The 21,192-nt window shown below is 39.9% G+C and overlaps 1 protein-coding gene across 1 annotated transcript in view; it reads right to left on the bottom strand.

Annotated features, from left to right (window-relative positions):
• The window catches only part of pan (transcription factor pangolin), a 197,374-nt gene extending 176,413 nt beyond the window's left edge, over positions 1-20,961 (bottom strand). The window contains exon 1 of the mRNA XM_089238439.1: positions 20,357-20,961. Within this exon, the coding sequence (XP_089094565.1) occupies positions 20,357-20,527 (171 nt within the window). The 5' untranslated portion in view covers positions 20,528-20,961. The remainder of the gene's footprint in view (positions 1-20,356) is intronic.
• Positions 20,962-21,192: the final 231 nt, after the last annotated feature.

Here is a 21,192-nt window from a genome sequence, read left to right as displayed (position 1 = left end):
GGTGGGCGAAAGGGAACGAAGGGACAAGGACATGCAGAAAGAGATTTGCTGATGGAAGAACATTTCTCTTTTCCCGCTTTGGGACCATATCATGTCCATGGTTGACCAGAACTTAGGAAAAAAAAAGATTTCTTCCTCCCCTTAGAGAAGGAAATGGACATTGACTTTCTTTGCATCACTGGCAAAAAAAAAAAAAAGTACCAAGTAACACAGAAACACATCGCGCCCCGCTTAAACGGATAAAATCTTCTAGGAAAAAATGAAATTCTCTTATAGAGACACTTAAAAGTTGGTTTGGTTACATTTCCGCACATGGGGAATTTGGTGACACTTCTGCAAAACATGAACGCATAACGTGCCTTTCTTTTTCTGCTTTTCTTCCTGCCCTTCCTTCCTTCTTCTACCATGAATCGCATGAAATTATGAGGGGGGCTGTATCCACGTGAAATTGTGCCACTGAAACAGTTTTTCATGCATAATCGTGAATGGAATAATTGTGAAGAGATAAAATTTATGAATATTTATTGTTATGATGTCGGTTCTTTTTGTTTTGTTTGTGACTGAAAAGAAAGTCGCACGCTTTGAAACTTAAACTCCGCAATGTTATCTCAACTTTATTTTTTGGTCAGATTTGCTATGCAATTTACAGCACCCTTGGTGAATTCAGAAAATCCTGAAATAATGTCCAAATACCTATGTAATACGTTCAGTGGCGGATTAAAGTCGGTCGGGGCCACTGGCGCAAAAGAAAATATTGCCCCCCCCCCCAAATTAGAAAAAAAGTGTGAAGTTTCGGGCCCTTTAGAAGTCGGGCGCCCACCGTTAAATCCACCTCTGAATACGTTCGAAGGCTCTCGATCGCATTTCGTCGATTTGGATTTGATCTCGATCGGATTTACTCTGTGAATGGCAATCCAAGCGTCCGAAAGATGACTCATAACTTTTCATAGTTTTAAATAAATACACTTCGACATTGTCATTCTGGAGTCACTGTTTCATCTTCAAGGAAAAAAAAACATCCTTTCATAGGCGAGGCTGTCACAGGGCCGTAACTAAGATTTTTACCGCCAGGGACAAACACTATTTTACCCCCCCCCCCCCAATAACTTAAAATTCGATAATTCTACAACGGTGTTCTTCGTTCCCACCTAAAACTGCAACCTCTTAAATTTTGCCACCCAGGGCAGTTGCCCCCGCCCCCTCTGGTTCAGGCCTTGGGCTGTCGGCACAGAAATCATTATGTATGCTAAAATATCCACTTCATTTCTTACCCCAATAGAAAAAACCCAGATCACAACGCTTTCTTCTGAGGCTTGCATATCAGGTGCAGTAAAATTGGTTACTTTTTTCCTAGGCAGTGTATTACATGAAATTAATTCATTAAAACAATCGATCGTAATGTTCGTTTTATTTGAACATAATTATGTGTGTGACAAAAATCTTTTAACACTTAATTTAAATTCAATTTTTGTGTCAAAATGCGTGTCGTGGACGTATCGCAAACTAATGAACTGATTAAATGAAGAGAACAGAGGTGATAATTTTGCTTTCACACAGGGTTATTAAAATTAGAGTTCCCGTACCCTGAATAGTTTTCCTCAAAAACTGCTTATCCGAATGCAGTCAAATTTTTAAGATATTTTAAAGACACCATGGGAAGAGAGATTTATGAAATAAAAAAATAGTTTAATTTCCGACCACCAGGTGAAAAAATTGAGCTTTTTTATTGAACTTTCCTGATGGACCACATAGCGTATATGAAATGTTTCAATGGAATACGTCCACCACAGAACGGGCGCTACATAGGCCTGCCTGAGTAGTTTCAGTATACTGACACTACTAAGAGAGCAATGTAGCACCCGTCAGTATACTGACTGACAATACTCCGACATATGTCAAGCTTGTTCTGGAGGACGTATTCCATTGAAGCTTGGTAGGCCTATATAAGTTATGTGGTACAAGGGAAAATGCAATAAAAATCGCCACTTTTTCACCTGCCGAGTTATTTTTTATTTCTTAAATCTCTCCCCCATGGTCTAATCAAAATATCCTAAAAATTTGGCTGTGTTCGTATAAGCAGTTTGTAAGAAAAACTACTCAGGGTACGGGGAATCTTAATTATTCAATATTTACCAAATTTATCGACTTCAATTACGAATAATTGTTGGATGCATAATCGCCGGTGAAAGTGATAAGCACATTAAAATTCATCAAATTTACCAAGGTGATTAGGCATAATAGTTTACCCATAACATTTACTGGTAAAAATAATTTGGAGTGAAATATTCCAAAAGCATTGAACATTCTAGAAATTCAAGAAAGAGCTTGGGGTGTGCTTAAATGTCACTAAATTCCCCACGAACGGAAATGCAACGTGCGGAATATATATCTGAATTGTTTTTTATAATCTTTACAACTGTAAATATGCATTAACAGCCAGGCAATGCTATGTTCATCAGATAAAGCATTTGGAAAATTATTGAAAACATGTTGCCAGTTAAAACTTATAAAAAAAAAAACCTATATTGTGGGCTTGAAAAGTGTCTAAGCTGTCTTTAGTACATTATTTTATTTTAGTCCTCCGTTAAGGCAATGGAGAGCGCGAATATTTTCAATGAAAGTAAGAATGAAAATCTGCATAAACGTCATGGCTTCATGGATTATCTTTAAATTGTAAAAATGACAGCGAAAAGGGGATTTTTTTTTGTTTTCGCAACAGATTAAAAGTTTGATGCAATTGATAAAACAAAGAACTCGAATTGAAATTGCCGAAGAGTATAGGATTTTCCAAGCTGAAGTTGTCAAGCATTAAAAAAAAAAATGTACCTTATACGTACCTGGCAACATAATAAATAAATAAAACACCTATATTTCTCGAGACCAAAACACACAAAAGAACATACTGTATTTTTCCTCTTCTATTTTAAATAATAAATAAATAAAAATTCGCGGAGATGATCAGGAATCCCAAGGAGTAGGGGAAGGGGGAGGAAGAAAAATACAAACAATTGCGCTATTCCCGATTGTTCCGGACACAAAATATTATTTATTTGTTTATTCCTGGCGTAAAAATCGTATTTTACGACAGGATAATACACTGGAAGGTGGATTACACATGTTAGAAAACATACGAAGAACATAAAGAGGAAAAAGAAGAGAAGAAATCGCTCCACAGGAAAAGAATAGCTCCGCTGAAAGACCAGCGCTTCCATAAAGATGTCGGTATTGTTGCAGCTGAAGAGAAAAGAAAATGAATAAGTAAAAAAGATGGAGGTCCCCACTTTTTTTTTTTTTGGGCAAAGGAGAGGTCCTAAAATAGTGGCATATTCAAGGGCAAAACTGACATAAATAATAAGCACACGGAACGCATCAAAAAAACACATGCTCTCTATATTCATGTGCCCTTCTCTTATTCATGATCCCTCCCTCCTTATTTTGACAATTCACTCACACGGATGGATGATGGATAAAGTATACCGGAGATCAACTAGGTTTTCATAATTTAGGGCTTAACAAATGAAAAAACAATTTTAAGCATTAATGATTATTTTCAGAGAAATATTTACCGAAAATTGTTTTTCTCGGCTTATCCAGGACTAGGAAACCTTTAGTAGACGCCCTGATTTTCCAGAATGCATATAATTAAATTTAAAAAAAAATTAAAAATATCTGGCGTGTCTCAATACCAAATTCTCTCACAAGTAATACCCAATGAAAAAAAGAGAGGTATTACATCATAATTGAGATGCATATATTCAAGAAAACGATAAGCACTATTGGAAAAAGGCGAATTACAATAATAATTATACAGAGCTTTCGGCTACTGTAACCATCCCCTGATCATTAGAAGAAAAAAAATTAACAGAAAAAAAGATGCCAAGATCATGACGAAAACAAAATCAAGGAAATTAGAATAAGAAAGGCTTTCGATTCTACACTAACAGTCAATAACATAAAGGTGACTTGATTAACAGTTTAGCACAATGGACGAGATGGATAGTGGCCTGACTGTAAATGGAACTATAACTTCGTGAATAAAAGAGAGTATGAAAAAAAAAAATCTTCATTCTTTCTGACAAACTTCCTTTCTGACAACTTTCCACTTCATTAAGGCAGTGGTTTACAATCTAGGGTCATATGCCCTCGCCCCTGCGGTCCTGGGATATTCTAGGCCACGGGTGAAAATCAGATGAAAAGGAAGCCATGATAAGTGGTGAAGTTGAGAGCTGTGAATAATGACCTCCAAAGTGAAATATGTTGTTAGAAAATGTTACTAATACTTTCAAAATCCAGCAGAGCTGTGCATAGAACCAGCGCCATCTTAACCCACTGCCCCAGGACCTCACATCCATTCAGAACCTACACGAAGAGATCTGGTAGTACTACGGATTTTCAAATGTAAATATGTAAGTTGTTACTTCTCCAGCTATGCATGGACCCTCCAGAACATCACTCTGCTCGGGGACCCATGATATCGAGACGACAAAACAAAATCTCCACAAGGAGGAAGCTCACTGAACCGATGGTTCGTGCGGACCCAGGGTGAAGTGTCGGGACGGTCGATTTCATATTCGACGAATCGCCCCATTCTTTACACAGACCTATTTCTCCTATATAATAAAGATCTTGGAGGGGATACCCACCTTCTAGATCCGTGCCGGGACCAGAGTTCGATCTCGTGTAAAAATGTTTTGTTCATTTTGAATTTAGATTTGATAAAATTCAATTCGATAAGTAGAAAGGGTCTCCGCAGAACTGGGAAGAGGGTGGGGCCCTGGATAAGAAGAAAATATTGTCCAAAGGACGAACCATGGACTTAAAAAAGGTTGAGAAACACTGCTCTAACGCACAGCCCCGGATGATATTCATTCACAACCAAACAAAAAAAAACCTATAACACATTCGTAAATTCTCTTACAAGCGATACCAAACGGAAAAAGAGATATTACATCATAAGTGAGATCCATATATTCAAGAAACGGATAAGGACTACTATAAATAAAAAGGCGATTTGATTAATAGTTTAGCACAATGGACGAGATGGATAGTGGTCTGACTGCAAATGGAACTATAACTTCGTGAATAATAAAAGAGAATAGTGAAAAAATAATTTTTTTTTTTTCTGTTCATTCTTCTCTTGACAAACTATTACCTCTTTAACGCCAACTTATCATTCGCGAAAATAAACATTTATGGCAGCCATAAAACTCAAGAAACAGGCTGCACCTTTTTTTTTCTTCTTCTCTCTCTCCCTCTTCTTCCATCTCCTTGTAACAAAGAATAAGAAAAAGAAGAATATTATTCTGCTAACGATGGGTTGGTTGCTGCTGCTTGCACTGAATAAGCACGAACACAGACAAACAAAAAAAAAAAATGCGAGGAAAGTGGCATTTCCTCCAGAAAAAGGCTGTTTATCGCGACTGGAAATCTCGACCGTTGGTGTCACTGAAATGTCAAGACGACTATCGAAACGTCAAATGTACTGATAAAAAAAAAAGAAGACGAGATGAAAGTACACGAAGATGGGAAAAAGTTCTATAAGAGAGAGGAAAAAAAAAAGCAACACGCCAAAAGCATCACTTTTCTATTTTTCTTAGCACCAGCCCATCAGATAGAACGAAAAAAGCTTTCCATTCAGAGATGAGAGAAAAAAAAAAAATTCCACTATGACGCCTACAGACACAGACAGACAACACTGCGACTACACTGTCACCAAATGTTTGCAAAAAAACACTAATGTGTGAAGTTGAAACAGGAACGATACTAACAACGTGATAATTCGTGTCATGCACAGTGGAAACGCGATGAAAATTGACTTTTTGTGACTGAGTGGTCAACAGTTGTCACAAGTGGGGGCATTTGGTACAAGCATCCGCATTGTCACTCATTTTACTGAGGCTTTGGTAACCCCCCCCCCCTCTTCTTACAATACAGCTACAACACTTATACATATCAAATGTGGCCCGCGGATCGATCTCATGTGGCCCGTGTCCCCATTACATTAACAGATTACTTCAGTGGCCTGCGATGAGATTACACTCACTTCAGTGGCCTGTGACGTATTCCCAGATCACTTAAGTGACCGGCAGCATATTTACAGATCATTTGAGTAACCTGCGAGAGGTTAGAGTGCCCACTTAAGCGGCCAGTGGTGAGGTTCCACATCACTATGCTTCTTGCGGAGGAGCTCCAGATCATTCAAGCAACTCTGGTGACACTTTTACAGTGACCCGCGGTGCAATTTCTGAACTTTCAAGCGACCTTAGGTGTAATTCCATATCACTTATGTTACTCGCGGCACAATTCCAGATCACTTAAATGATCCGCGGCACATCTACAGATCACGTGACAGTGAACAGACCTACAAGGTGCTGTTTCAGATCACTCAGTGGCCCGCGACGCGGTTTCAAACCAATGGAGTGGGTCATACTCTTTCGAAGATGAAGCGCCCTTGACTAATATGGTAATGTAATAAAGTGCAACACCCCCCCCCCCCCCACCCAGTAAATGTTAGGAGCGAGCAAAAACACAAATGAATCGAATTTCAGTGGTGGGGCAAAAAAATCATAGTTATGGCCCTGTCCTAACCTGTATCCTTGAGAATACGGGCTATACGCAAAAAAATCAACAGTCACTGATGTATGCAAAGGGAAAGGGGCAGTCGAGCCAGGATTTTTGCTTTTTAAACCCGAGTAAAAAAAAGAGCAGGGAAAAAAATTATACTCTTGTCTGTCGTCCTTGAAAAAAGATCCTAGGTACGCCACTGTCAACTAACGCGGAGAAAATACTAATGCAAAAAAGGAGTGTAAAAAAAAAATATTGTGCCCGAGTGTAATCCGGTTTTCTACTCATTTTTTCATGAGTAAGCATAACGCATAGGCATTTCTAGGTCTATACACGTCTACTAAGAATGTCTGATTAGAGTCCATGGAATGGCTTCCGACAAGACATGCATTAAAGATGATGGGAGGAAAATCAACGTAGAAATATGAAATAACGAATGATCGTTTCCTTCGTGGGACTCTTCGCAGGAACAAAATCTGTAGCTTCTGTAAAACTGATGACCAATCTCTTGACTGATACAGTAAAAACTGCCTAACTGTAAGCTAAACTCAGACACTCAGGCCGGGCGGCACATCAGTCAAACAAGACAGTTGTATACAAGTTAGTAATTGATGCATTATTCACGTTGAGTTGAATGGTGCTACGAATTAATTTGTATGACTTATCGGTGTGTGTTGCGCCAAACAGATCAACGTGAACGACTAAAGCTTGTCTAAAGTTGTTTCGTCTTGTCTAACAGGTGTGCGCTCAACCTTAGGGTTTGATTAAAATCTTTCCAAGATAAAGAAGTACAGTATTGATACAAAAAAATTGAATGCATGAAAATTGGACACCCGCGGTTGAATTAAAATCTGTAACAGAGGTTTCCAAGTCAGGGCCGGAACTGGCGGGGTGGTAAAATTCATGTGGCGGCTATTTTAGGTGGGAACAAAGAACAGTGTTATAAAATTATCGAATTTCAAAGTTGTAGGGGTGACAAAATAATGTGTGCCCCGAGCGGCAAAAATCCGAGTTACGGCCCTGTACAAGTTAAAGGGTGAAATATTGATACATAAAAGTTGAACACATGGTTCCATTAAAATCTGCCTATGATAGGTGTTAAAATAAAGAGCCGCATCATTGATACAAAAAAGCTGGACACCGGCTTCATTAAAATCTGCCGAACATATAGAGCGTAGTTTCCCGAACTTTTTGCTCTATCCTACCCTTCAAAATTCTTATACCTCCTAATTCAAGAGCCAACTCATAGCTTCTCCCCCCTCCAGGGAGCGATATTGCTCATTTTGTGGAACACTGATATAGAGGTACTGTGTTGTGAACAATTTGAGAGTTTTGGTAATAATAAAATTATGGTTGGTTCCGAGGACTTTGGGGGGGGGGGGGGAACACCCTCCGAAATGTAAGAAAATGGCCGAAAAAAGGAATAAAGGATGACCAAATCTATTGTTCTATAACTTTGGTCTCCCCCCCCCCCATGAACGAAATTTCTGGCTACGGCCCTGGTTGGTTCCATTCAAAACCACTCAACGTAGAAAGGTGTCCGCAAAAATTGAGTTTCAGTTTTGCTCATTTTTTATTCGACAACGACGAAACGGCAAAGTTTATTAGAGTATTCCCCCTTCCCCTCAATTTCTTGGTATAATTGTTTTCAAATCAAGGGATTGGTCAGATGAAGAATGTGCCTTTGACACCCCCATATGGTTAAGAACCCCTAATCCTATTAAAATAGCACTTATCTAATGAGAAGGTCTGTGTTCCTATGTCAGAACACTGATCTTGTCCTTAATGCGGATCAACAGATGTAGATCACTGATAAAATAAAACGGGGTATTTTTTTGACGGAAAGAAGAGTTGTCAAAAGCAGCGCCACCCACTTTGTCAAGAGCTTTGTTGCCCAGAAAAGAATTTATGGACATTGTTCACACAGAGAAGCCTCTGGAGCACTTTTTGTTACACGCTGATATGCACACACAATCAGCGCTAAACACACACAAGCTGCGGTCAGATATTGGCAACAGCCCTCCCAGAAGCATCCGAAAACCTGTTGATAGCCTTTTTTTTTTGCCGGAAAGGGGTGGGTGCCAAGCCTTTAGGGTGGTCCTCAGGGGAGTTGATCCGAACTATTTCAGAAGAATAGAGGAAGACGACGAGGGGGGGGGGGGTTAAAAACTAAAAATAAATACAATGGTATATGGTATTTTGGAAACGGTGGAAATTTTCTTTCCAGGAAACAAGTCATTGAGAAGAATTCGGAACACAGAGGGTGCCAGCTGAATAGATGCACAAAATCACACGGATTAGCAAAGCCAAGCCTTCTCGCTAAACGATTCATTTACGTGTCAGGGAATCTTAATTGATTTTTCAGGAGCGACAAAAAAAATCAACAGGATCAACTTCGCAACCCATGTCTAATTTCAATTTAAAAATTATGATTTAATATTCCTGACTGACTACGTTTCGTTCTCGAAATCAGTGAAACTAGTCCAAGGCTTTATTAACAAGAGGGCCTAGGCCGTATATGCGTGCGTTTTATTACGGCTTTCGGAGACGATGTGGCTCACGACCTCAAGTCTATTTTTGCATAAATAAACCAAGTGGTACATTTGCAGATCCACGACAGTTCCAGAGCTTTCAAGCGGCCCTTGGTACAGTTTCACATCACTCCTGTTGCCCGTGACACATTCCCAGATCAAGCGAGTGACCCGTCCCAGATTATTCGAAGCTTTCACTAATTCTGAAACCATTTCGCTTTTATTTTCAATTATTAATCTCATTAATTCTTGAATATTTTGCATTTGTTTCATTAATTTTTTCAGCGAGTTCATTTTCTTTATGGGGCGATTTTTTTCATCCAGTGCCGTCTTAACACATCGGACCACCCGGGCTCCTCCCGATAATGAGATCTGGTATTACTGTCGAGAACCAATATATGGACTGATGGGCAGGTTCTTGCAGGGTAGGTAGGAACCCCCAGACCAGCGGTTCTCAACCTTCCCTGACTCGCGGAGTCTTTTTTAGTATATTATTTATATGGAGTACCCTTTAGGCCTCTTTTTTTGCTTGTTCATGAAATTTATTTCATTATCTTCGAGTGGCCGCGGAGCCCCTGGGAAGTGCACACAGCCCCAAGGGCTCCACGGAGCACCGGTTGAGAACCGCTGCCCCAGACCATCACTCTGTCCAGGAACCTGTGGTGGTATTAAGACTGCCCTGTTGTCCTCCTGTGCCTTCTGTAATAATTTTAAAAATACTGACTTCTCTACAAGAATAATGTTTTCAAAATAATGGATTTGGGGGGGCGGCGCGAAAATGTCGAGGCCCCAGGAAAAGCTATCGAAATCGTCGACTTCCCCTAAAACCAATGCCACAACAAATGGATTTACAACCAGATTGCAAAGTGACTTTGTACGACCCATCCCTAGGATCCTCTGCTATTCAACTTTGGGTCGCAACCCACAGGTTAAGAACCTCCTGGTTTACGATTTTCACCATAGATTGAAAACTGACTCACGAATTTTCAACGCGTAAGAAATCGACACTACATTTACTTGATAAAAATTCTAATAGAAAACTTTTTTTTAGGCTTCTGCAACCGGTTCTATAATGGCCTTTAGAGGTCTGAGACGTCCTCGAACAAATTAGTTTATGATATGAGTTTATTGATATTTACACAACACGAGGTGTTTATGTATCGTGATTTATTTAGAGAAGACTATTCGTATATTTATATTACTTTATTTACATTTGGACTTAGTATTTGTGACCGAACCCACAGGGAGGCAGCTAAGGGACGATGATGGGGATCTAGGTCCTTTCATCTCTTTCTCAGACGTTTCGTTTTCGTGTTGATGTTTGACCTGTGGCCAGGACCGTCTTAAGAGCATCACGGGCCCCCGGGCCAAGTGATTTTTCTGAGGCCCAACTATGATCTGCGAAATGGGAGTGTGTCCGGTCCATCAATGTTTAATGCGGCTCTACTATGCAAATTCTCGAAAATTTTAATCAGATCTCCCTTTTCTCTTGAGGCCCACGGCCCAGGTGGGCCCATGCTTTAGGACGATTCTGCCCGTGGCCATTGCAAATTCCCCTTTTGAGCAAGAACAGGAAATTAGGAAGGCGGATGAATCACCACAGTACACGTAACAGCAGCATGTGTAAGAGAAAACCCCATCTTTATTTCTTCTATTGCAGTTTTTATACCACTTCTCGTGTAATCTGTAGCTTTCTCTTCCTGAGTTAAATGAATATTTTCAAATATCGACTAGTAAAAACAATTTTAACATAATAATAAATTCTTAAAAATAGCATAAATTCGAGTTGAAAAATCGACTTTTTTTAAACGAGCACGTAGCCAACGCTACCTTTAAAAAATTAATATTTCGCATTATAGTGCAGGACACTTGTAAAAAAAATATAGATTAGGAACAATTAGATCAATTAGTGAAATTCACATCTGCGTATTATACGTTGGAAAATACGATATATTTGTCTCACAAGGAAAACGTTTATTTCCTTTCTAATGCACTTCATAACTTTTTATTGTTATTCATGTAAACAGAAGAAAATTCACGTGTGGCTATTTAGAATTTTTTTTTTTCACCCTTTCCTTCCATCAGTGCCGTCTTAAGGCATGGATCCACCCAGGCACGGCCCGAGGGCCTCACAAAAATGGCTTTTTGAGATTTTCAAAAATTTGCCTGGTAGGGCCTCAGAAAAATCATTTGGCCCGGGGGCCAATGATGCTCTTAAGACGGCCCTGCCTTCCATTCCTTTTTTTAAGAGTAACGTTGAATTTCCATTGAAGCAAATTCAGCAGCTACATCAGTCAAGTTAACCTCTTCACGCCGAGCCAAAACTGGCTATAAAAAAAATTGACTTTTGTGTATTGCATGTCAGATGTCCCTTAAAAGTTTTCTTTTAAAAAACCTATATAATTAATTACGGTCGATATTTTTACTAGAACCATTGGAGTTAGGTACGCATCAGGTCTTAACTTGGAAAAAAGAAAAACAGAGCGAACTCTTAAAAATTCTGGAGCGAAGAGGTTAAATTAATGAACTAATTAAGTAGAAATAATTAGGGTATAACATCAGTGATGTTTACACCAGGGTTTGTGTTGATATATATCCGATATTTCAAAATATGAGATTTTCAGTCGAAAAGGATTTGGTTCTTTCAACTGTAAATGAGTTTATCAATTAAAAATTAGTTCATCTATGAATAGATAATCAGATTTGTTCAAACATAAAAATATTCAGTTGAGAATGAGTTGATATTTTGAGTTCAGAAGTCTATTTTCAACCACGGATAGAGAATAGTATTTTCAGTTTCATGTTTTCAGTTGTAAAGAATGAGCTGAGATTTTCAGCCACAAATGGTCGGATATTTTCAGTAGAGAATGGTTTGATACTTCCAGTCAAGGATGCTTTCATATTCCCAGTGGTAAATGAGCTGATATTTTGTTTTGTGGGCATCTTTTTTCAGCACCTCGTTGGGCATTATATGCCCGTTGTGGCATTTGTATTTTCAGTCGAGGATGATTTGATGTTTCAGCCAAAAATGGACCGATATTTTCAGTTGAGAATATTTTGACATTTTCAGCTGAAAATGGCTTGATATTTTCAATCGGGGATGGTTTGATATTTTCAGTGGAGAATCAATTGGTATTTTAATCGAGAATCAACTAATTTTCAGTCAAGAAAAAAGTATAGATTTTTTTCAAAACATAATTTACCCGCTTTCTCCAGTTAAATGTGAAAAAGATTCAAAATATCTTTATTATTAATAATTATCAAATATAAATCTTTGTGAAATTTGAAATGCTCTAAATTGTAGTTTGCACCATTTGTGAAAACATCTATAAACTACAACAGCTCGACTATTCTATCGAAAATATATCACAATTTATTTTGATGTTGGGTGCAAAAAGTTATGTAAAAAACAAAAATTTATTATGAAACCACATGAATGTTTTCAGGCAAAGGGGTGTTCTATTAGTTTACATCAAGTCTGAAAACGTTCATTATCAACAATATGTTGATTATTCTATTGAAAATATTACGATATTTACGAACCCTGGTTTATATTAATGTTTATACTCCAAATGGGTTTCAATATTTCAGGATTGGGTTCCTACCAGTGGCAAAAATGTCAAGAATGGAAATTTAATAATGGATAATACCTAAATGATCAAATATTGGTGTCACATTCTGGTTACGATTTCTATCATTCCTTTTAAATCTTACCATATATTCTGAGGAGGTAACTTGCAAGTGCTTTTCGAATGGGTTGCTTGTATCAGGGGCATATGTAGCAACTCCAACCTAGTATTTTCCACAATAGAAAAGTTAAATTAACATTTAAAGAAAAAGAACTTTGTAATTGCGTCACAAAGATTTTTCTTTTTTCATTCGTAATTGTCTTTTTACATATTTATACAAACATATATGAACCACTTTAAGACTAAAACGACAGCTAATTTAACATGCAGTTACACCAAAATTGGTCATCTTTTTTGAGGTTTCGAGTTCCTAGAATACAAATGTTCTGGGTTCGTTAATCGGACGAAATTCTACCTAGAACAACAGTGGTGATTAAAATAACCACTATAGAGATTGCGTATTAATACGATAATAAAAAATGCTGAAATAAAGTCTCCATAAGCGAACTTAGAAATAAAATGTAGAAAGAACCGATATTATAAACATAGGGGTTTGAATTTTTCCAGTGCCCATTTCATACCATTCAAAGATACACTTTGAAGAAGCTCACTGTCGTACGCTGTTCGATTCATTCAGTGTTTCTATGTATCTTGACGCTTTTACTATATTGGTGTACGCAGATTACATTAGTATTAAAAGAATTAATATTAAAGCTAATTTTAATATTTCTCTAACATGCAGGGGGTCACTAAAGTTTTGTGATTCAAGAATCCTTACTCCTAGCAAAGAGCTAATAATTTTCCGAAAACAGCTCTTTTTTACGACTTATTCGAATTAGTTTTGCCGAAATTGGTTACTGTCATACGTAAGAATTAATATTTGTTCCCCAAACATTCAAATTTTCTTCAAAAGTACAAGTTGTAGCTCCCAAGATGCAAATGTCTCTGGCGTGTCCAATAAGGCCCATTATTTGAAAATTTTTCTCTTTTCCCTGAATAATGCGACAAGAATTTCCGGATGAATTTTAGGTGCATTCAAAAACAACGAATAAATAAACTGTTTGGCCGCTGGTATATCTACTATAGTGAATTCACCGACTTACATCACGCGTATGAGTTCGGTAAGTATTAATAGTATTCAATGAAATGTGTATTTGACATTAATAATATTTCGGCGTGTACATAATATTTATCTTCTTAAACTAGTTGATAAATTGCTGTCGGTTAGTGTTCCTTGAACCAGTTACCGGTCTATCATCGTAATAGGGACACGACTCATGGGTAACCCTGAAATTTTAATAGATCTGTTAATTTTTCCTTTTCCTTAGTATGCTGAATGACATTCCATATTTTTCTTTTAGGCAATATTCCCCCCCCCTTTTTTTGGGGGGGGGGGGGCTTTGAAATTTATTCCACGCTGCAGTTTAAAAATTTAACCAAGCTTCTTGAAATATTTATACGAAACAGACCGTAACAAGTATCACACTTAATTCAAAAAATTCTTCAAACCAGTATAACTTTTCTTTCTCTCTTGGCCTATAAACGTGTAAATTACATTTACTTTTTTTAGTGTGATAGGTGTGTGTACTAATATATTACACGGTGGAATCCCCCCCCCCCTAATAAGACACAGCAAAGCCCCGATTTAACGGATCCAACTTCGAATTGCATCCGGATGATGCAAAATAAACTTTTCAGTTTTATTGACTATCTAAAATAAACGCAAAAAAAAAATAAATTGATTAAGGGGTTTTCAACTAGAAATAAACAAAAAAATTGAAAATACGAAAGATCTATACATCAAAAATAGAGAGTAAATATTCTATTCCGTTACTATCGATCATATTTATGACGATGCAGTAAAACATCGCAGCTATTTAGTTTTAAAACAAATCGGATTTAACGAGAAATCGAGTATGCAATCCTTTTCCTGAGATACTTCTGACATATTTGGATGCGGTAAATCTCTTCCTGCTACATCTTCCTTCAACTCACCCTCCCTCTAGATGCCCCGTGGTACGGTACAGTCGCAAATACTACTGTTTGTTAGTATCGGTAGCAAATAACACGGCTTATTCAACGGAAAGGTTTCCGACCTTATACTATTCGGGAATCTCCCGAACTCACCAATGAAAGAGTGAAGACACTGACTTTTCGCTGGTTTTATACGGATTTATGAAACACTCTATCCATTTCCCCATCAGCATTCACTTGATGCATCATAACCGGTTAATTCTCTCGTTTTCCGGATAAATTTACAGTATTCTTATAATTCAACAACGTTTCGGCAAAGCAGTTTTTACTGCGTCTTCTGCAGATTCCTCTCCCGATTCTTAAAGGCAACTGCCGTCACTGCTGCGTGCACGTCAAATTTTTCCCTTTGTTGAATCTTACATCCATTCAAACCATTTTGTATCGTCGTCTTCTGCACTTGAAAGTCGTAAAAAAAATAAAAATTAGGCATTATCTAAAACTTGCCAAAAAATGTCATATCTTTTTTTTTAATGCAGCAGGCTTTCCTCCGATTTTCAGCAGGTGCAAACTAAGGGGTCTAGGGAAAACTTTCCATTGAGAAAACAACTTTACAAAATCTCTAAGCTCGTCAATGCTAGAATAAAAGGCTTCTATGGAGGCGAGATGTCTTATCATTGCCTGCTCAAAGGGTTATTTCGAAGGGCATAAACGGTCGGAATCCCTTTCCCCAGACACGGCATCCCTTTTCCACGGTAACAGAAATTTAGAACATTTGGTGCAAGTTCTCCACCCCCCCCCCCCCCACACATTCTTAAATTAAGATATACCGTACAGTATCTTAAAATGCTAGTTTTAGAAATTTATTAACTCCAAATTTGGGGAGTACCTGTACTATCACTATTTGAAGCGTTATCTACTGTTTGTTCCTAAAGTGTGGCCCAATGCAATTTCTCCTCTTTCAATATGGCTCGAACACCATCGACCCAGCCTTGAAATAAAAACTTGCCCTCAGAACTCCGTTCAACATCAGTTTTTAAATGTCCTTGCCGGCATAATCAGCGAACTGAACCCGTTATGAAGTCACTTTTATTCAGTTCCTAGAGGGGACGTAATACCGAGGTCTCCCGGTAGGAGGAGAAAAAGCAAAACGGGGGGGGGGGTTTTTTTGAAGGGTGGGTTTAGCTTTTGTGGTAGTACTTTTTTTTCATCTACTGTCTCTGTTTGTATTCAAAGTGCTGCCACCCACTGTTAGAATTTAAATCTGGTCTTGACAAATCCCAGACCTATGAAAGACGAGTTTACGAATAACAGTTTTCTCATTTCATGAGACATAGGAAGGGACATGGCCGGAACTAGAGGGGGGGCAAACTGCCCAAGGGAGAAAATCGTATCCCCATTCCAACAAAAATCCTTGTTACAATCCTGGGAAGGAATATGAAGTACCAGAAAGGTCAAAAAAACATTTAGGACTATCTTTCTTGAGAACAAAATCAATACCTAGGACCTAATTCCCCCTTTTTCGATTCGTCAACCCCTAAATTTAAAGTACCGTCCACTGTTTGCATTTTAAGGGTTGCCAACCCTCCCCCAAAAAAATGCTGGACACCTCTCATACATCATCAGTTTTTAAATGACCTTGAAAGCAAAATTAATGTGTTCTCGTATGTTTTTTTGATTCACTATATTACCATAAAAGGAGTCATTTTTATTTAGTCCCCAGGAAGTGACGTCATACCGAAGTCTCACTTCACTAAAAATATCTTAGAGGATTATGACTACCAGTATTTCTCGATAGGAATCAGTACGAGGTAATTACAGTATTTCTCAATGAAGTTCAAACTCATGCCGCATCGGAGTTACGGGCATTTCAACGGAGCACAACTCTCACAAACTCGAACGTACCATATAGGGATATGGTCGAAATCGATGAGAATGGGTCTTGGAACGATCGGAAGAGAATGCATGAATGAATCACTACTGACATTAATCCATCATTACTCAATCGAGTCATATCCTCGAAATAATAAGCAGTGAAGGTCCGGACAAATAAGTGCAATGAACACGAGCAAACGGAGGAGGAGAGTAAATACATCATGGCAGAGTAGTAATAATGATCTTTCGGGGAAAAAGAAAAGATATGTAAACTTGTCACGGCGGACATTAAATCAGACATGGACACCCCGAGATGGGGTTTTATTCATTCATGGCTCGAGTGAGAAAGACAATGGCCACCGAAGGCCAAGGGCGGAGCGTCCGAGGGTTCTTTTTCTCGTGCTTTGGGAAGATTAGAAATTCCGATATGAGGGCAGACAAACAATGGTGTCAACCCAGAGCAAATGGGGGCAATTCTATAGGATGGGCCACAAGTAGAGAGGAAAGAGGGGGGGGGGGAAGACCTGCATAACAACATAGGGCTTTTACGGATAAAAAAGAACGAGAGGGGAACAGAATGCTGATCTTTTTTTTTTGTACGCATACTGTGTATTTTCGACAGCTCCTCCTCACGTGAAAGGCCGTTCGTTTGTCATGTACACTTGAAGATAATCAAGCACACACACACTCAGGCCTGTCCGGGCAACAGCAAAATCAGAGGGTCAAAGACATCAATGGGTCATCACATATAACCAATAGCAAGCTGCATTTCTTTTTCGAAATGAATAGCACGTGCGTGTGTGTGTGTCTACTACATGTCAAATTGCCTGCCTAGGACATTTTAGGCATATCAATAAGGACCGACGGAAATGTTTGAGTAATTTATATTATCTCTTTTACACCTTTCGTATTAGCTCTTATGTTAATCTTTGGAGACAATAAAAGTATTTCAGGGTAACGATCCCATGATGGTCTTCATATCTTGGAGACCTGCATTTAGAGAGATCTCCAACGAGTTATCAGGCCAAGATTTCTCTCGGGGGCCCCCAGAAATTTATAAAAAAAATATCATGGGATTAACTCTGAAATTCTGACAGTCCTTTTCTACGTGAGGATAGGAGCCTGTCTTAGCTACGTGAGAGGGCAATGAGGATAGGAGCCTGTCTTAGATGAGCACATTCTTCCATGGCCCTCATACATCTGTGAGCGATCTGGGTCAAGGCTGTAGGACCGCGGCCCACAAATCCTGGAGTAAGGCTCCTAGGTTGTGATTTTTTGAGGGGGGCCTTCTACGGTGAATTTTAACATGAAAAAACAAAAAATCATCCTAATCGTACCGGGCACCCAGGGATGGAGTCCTGCCAGTCCCCACCCTTGTGGAGGGCCCCGTGAACCCGAACAAACCCGGGTTCTGTCCCGCAGGTGATATAAGGCCTTTACCATTTACGGCTCAGCCATGCAAAATGATGCCCAACAGCACGCAGAGTTCCCAGGTGGTCACCTCTCTCAACTATTCACCACGTCCGATGCTGTTTAGCTTCGGTGATCGGACGAGAACCGGTGTTTTCAGCAAGGTTATGGCCGTTGGCGATGTTTGGTAAGGGCTGCAACCAATGGGTGGCCACATGTCCTGGGCGGCAAATTTTAGGACCAAACAATGAGAAAAAAAATGTTTTCAAAATTTCACAAAATGCAAAACAGACCTAGTTACTAAATAAACGGGGCCGTCCCAACAATATCAGAGGCTTGAAAACTGTGCGGGATCTTGTGTGGTACGGCTCCTTTAACATACGCCCCCCGCCTCAACAAAGTCAAGGCTGCTCAGGGGACCGGGCATATTATCATTTTTTGTTTGTTTTCCACACCACAAATTCACTACACAGATAGGTGCTCGTCCAAAATCCCAGTTGCAGGATTTGGGGGAGGTGGGCATGAATATGTCCGTTTGTGCCCTTGCGTTAAAACGACCCATAGGGCAAGTTCCGACTGGAAAACGTCTGCTTCAAGGATTTGTGAGAATTTGATCACATGGACTCGTGCTACGTGCCGCACAAGAAAATCTCAAACGTCGAAGAAACACAAAACAATTAACACAACACCGATGCTACAGCCTCCACAATTGTGGAGTTTAGTCAGTAATTTGTTACTAGAGACAAGCGTGGGCAAAGGCATATTTGGATATTTTAGGCTTCCAAGAGACTATGTTCTTCCCCGTTGAAATGCTTAATTTCTATATTTTGTATGATTAAGAATGCTTCGAAGCAAAAAAGATAACAATCAAAGGGGCAAATAAAAAATACCCTGACCTAGGTCTACCCGCAAAAGATCAGCCTATGTACTGGGCTCGAAGGAAAAGTTGAGACGGAGGGGCGACGAGTTCATAAGCTCGTTTGGTATTTCACACCCGGACAGCCCAATTTTTCCCATATTATCCTGCTCCTGGGGAAAACTATCATCCCCATCCTGGATCGGCTCTATGATGTGAACAAAGGTGTATTTACAGGTGTGTTAAGCGGCTCAGGTCGGCGAGTTCGAAGTGGAGGCACATTTAAGTGATTGGTGGTCAAGAACAAATTAGAACCGGGAGGAGGTCAGTAAAATTGGAACAGCCCCTCATAAATCCGCCTCTGGACGTGGGAAGTCAAGCCACGGACTGACCCTAGAGTGACTTCACCGCAGGTATCCAGGACTCAGCAGATGGACTCAAATATTCCACGAGCTACGGGAGACATGCTCGAACATATCTGGGAATTCCTCGACATCCAGCCGGACATTCTACGGCTGGACGGACCAGCCGGCGACAACATGGGATTTCGAGGCAGCGTAAGTTCGGCTCGCATCAATACGTCACAATCCATCAACAAATTTAATCACGTGGGAGACAACTACCGGATCATCACAAAACAAACACATGGATACAACCACCAACATTGATCGCAACAGAACTTAAAGCACACGTAAACAACAACAATGGTGAATTTATGAAAACAAACAATAATATGTTAGTGAGATGACCAGCTGCAGAAGCGTATTTACGGGGGAGGGGGCTTGGCGGGCAAACAAAAAATCACCGTACCCCCCCCTCAGCCGGCATACCGTAAAACTCAAGGGACAACAGCTTCTCTAATGTGGGAATCTGGTCCATTATCGGCATGGCAGGGAAAAATAGAGGTTTTGGTGGATAACAGTTATGTATTCATTCAGTTCAATAGATTTTTAGAATAATGATATCTAAAAATTTTCCCAGAATCCACGATTTGAATTCGGCAAGCTGGTCTCCCTCGTTATTTTCCGGCAGCCGACTGTTGGAAGGGGGTATATAGTAATAGGATGGGAGAAAGGCCTCTATACAAAAATTTGTATAGAGAGCACAGTTAGCATAAATCCGCCTCTGACAAGAGAGCGAGGACTAGGTCAGTGAGTGAACTAGAGTTTGCAAGCATGCGAGTGGCGTTTTGATCAAGGGACCAGATTAGTGAGTGATCAAAAGAGTGACCTAGAGAGCTAGGAACCTGATAAGTGAGCGACCAAGAGAGTTTGGAAGCACGTGAGTGACAAAGATTAAGAGATCAGGTCAGCGAGCGACCCAAAAATTGAAGAACGTGAGTAATAACCAAAAGTGTGACATAGACATGCGGGAGAGAAGCGGGCTTATAGTACAAGGCGGCAAATTTGAGGAATGAGCGGGCCCAGAAAATTCGAACAGAATGGGGGAAAAGGGCGGCAAAAACATAAATCCGCCTCTGACCAGCTGGTGGCGATTTCGACTATAAGTTTGCGACTTACCTCCTCGCCCTCGGTGACAAGACTCGACTTCACATCGGTGAGATTTTCCGAAGATTCGCGTTTTTCTTTGCCTTCACCATTGCCTTCGTGCTCGAACACTTTAACCTCGTCCGAGGATGCCAGGTCGTCGCCCCCGTTTCCACCACCCCCGACATGATGAGGGTGAGGCATCTTCAGCTCATGTAAGAACTCTTGTGTGTATATATGATCTTATTGTCGTTAACACACACTATCTTCCTCGTACGGAATAACGAGCACAAGAGCGCGAAGCACCGATTCAAAATTAAATTAACAGTCGATGTTCACGGGCGGCCTCCCACACCGGCTCTCTCTCGTCGCACAGTACAACAAACAACACCTTGGTCTCGAGAGAATTGTTGCGACACCATCAAAAAGAGCGAGCGAAGGGGCACACCAGCAGCAACAACAACAGCCAGAACGCGAGTATTTACCCCCTCGCGTTGTTGTACTCGCTGCACGAACACACACACACACACAGAGCGCACGAAAAAAAAACTGAGCAGAAAAAGAAGCACATACACACAGAGCCACTCTCCGAAACAAAGTGACGTCCCTCCGCTAGGTGGCGTCTCGGCCCGGCGGATATCTCCAGATATTCCACACACACAAGACGATCACCCTCCTTCTACCCTCCGTGCGCTCATCTCGTTAACCCCTGCCTAACTTCGTCAGCCAATCAGACAGCCGGTACATGGGTCGTCGGCCAATCGGAGGGCACAGTCGGATTGTCACTTTCTCCATGTAAAATCTTTTTTTCTTGTTTTTCTTGGTTCTTTTAAAGACAATAAATAAATCATCTGCTTGTCTTATAAGGG

Source organism: Pholcus phalangioides, unplaced genomic scaffold (genome assembly GCF_987345545.1).
Source record: "Pholcus phalangioides strain wild (caught in Gottingen) unplaced genomic scaffold, Ppha-v1.0 ptg000002l_1, whole genome shotgun sequence".
NCBI classification, from domain to species: domain Eukaryota; kingdom Metazoa; phylum Arthropoda; class Arachnida; order Araneae; family Pholcidae; genus Pholcus; species Pholcus phalangioides.
This window is presented reverse-complemented; position numbering and strand designations above follow the sequence as displayed.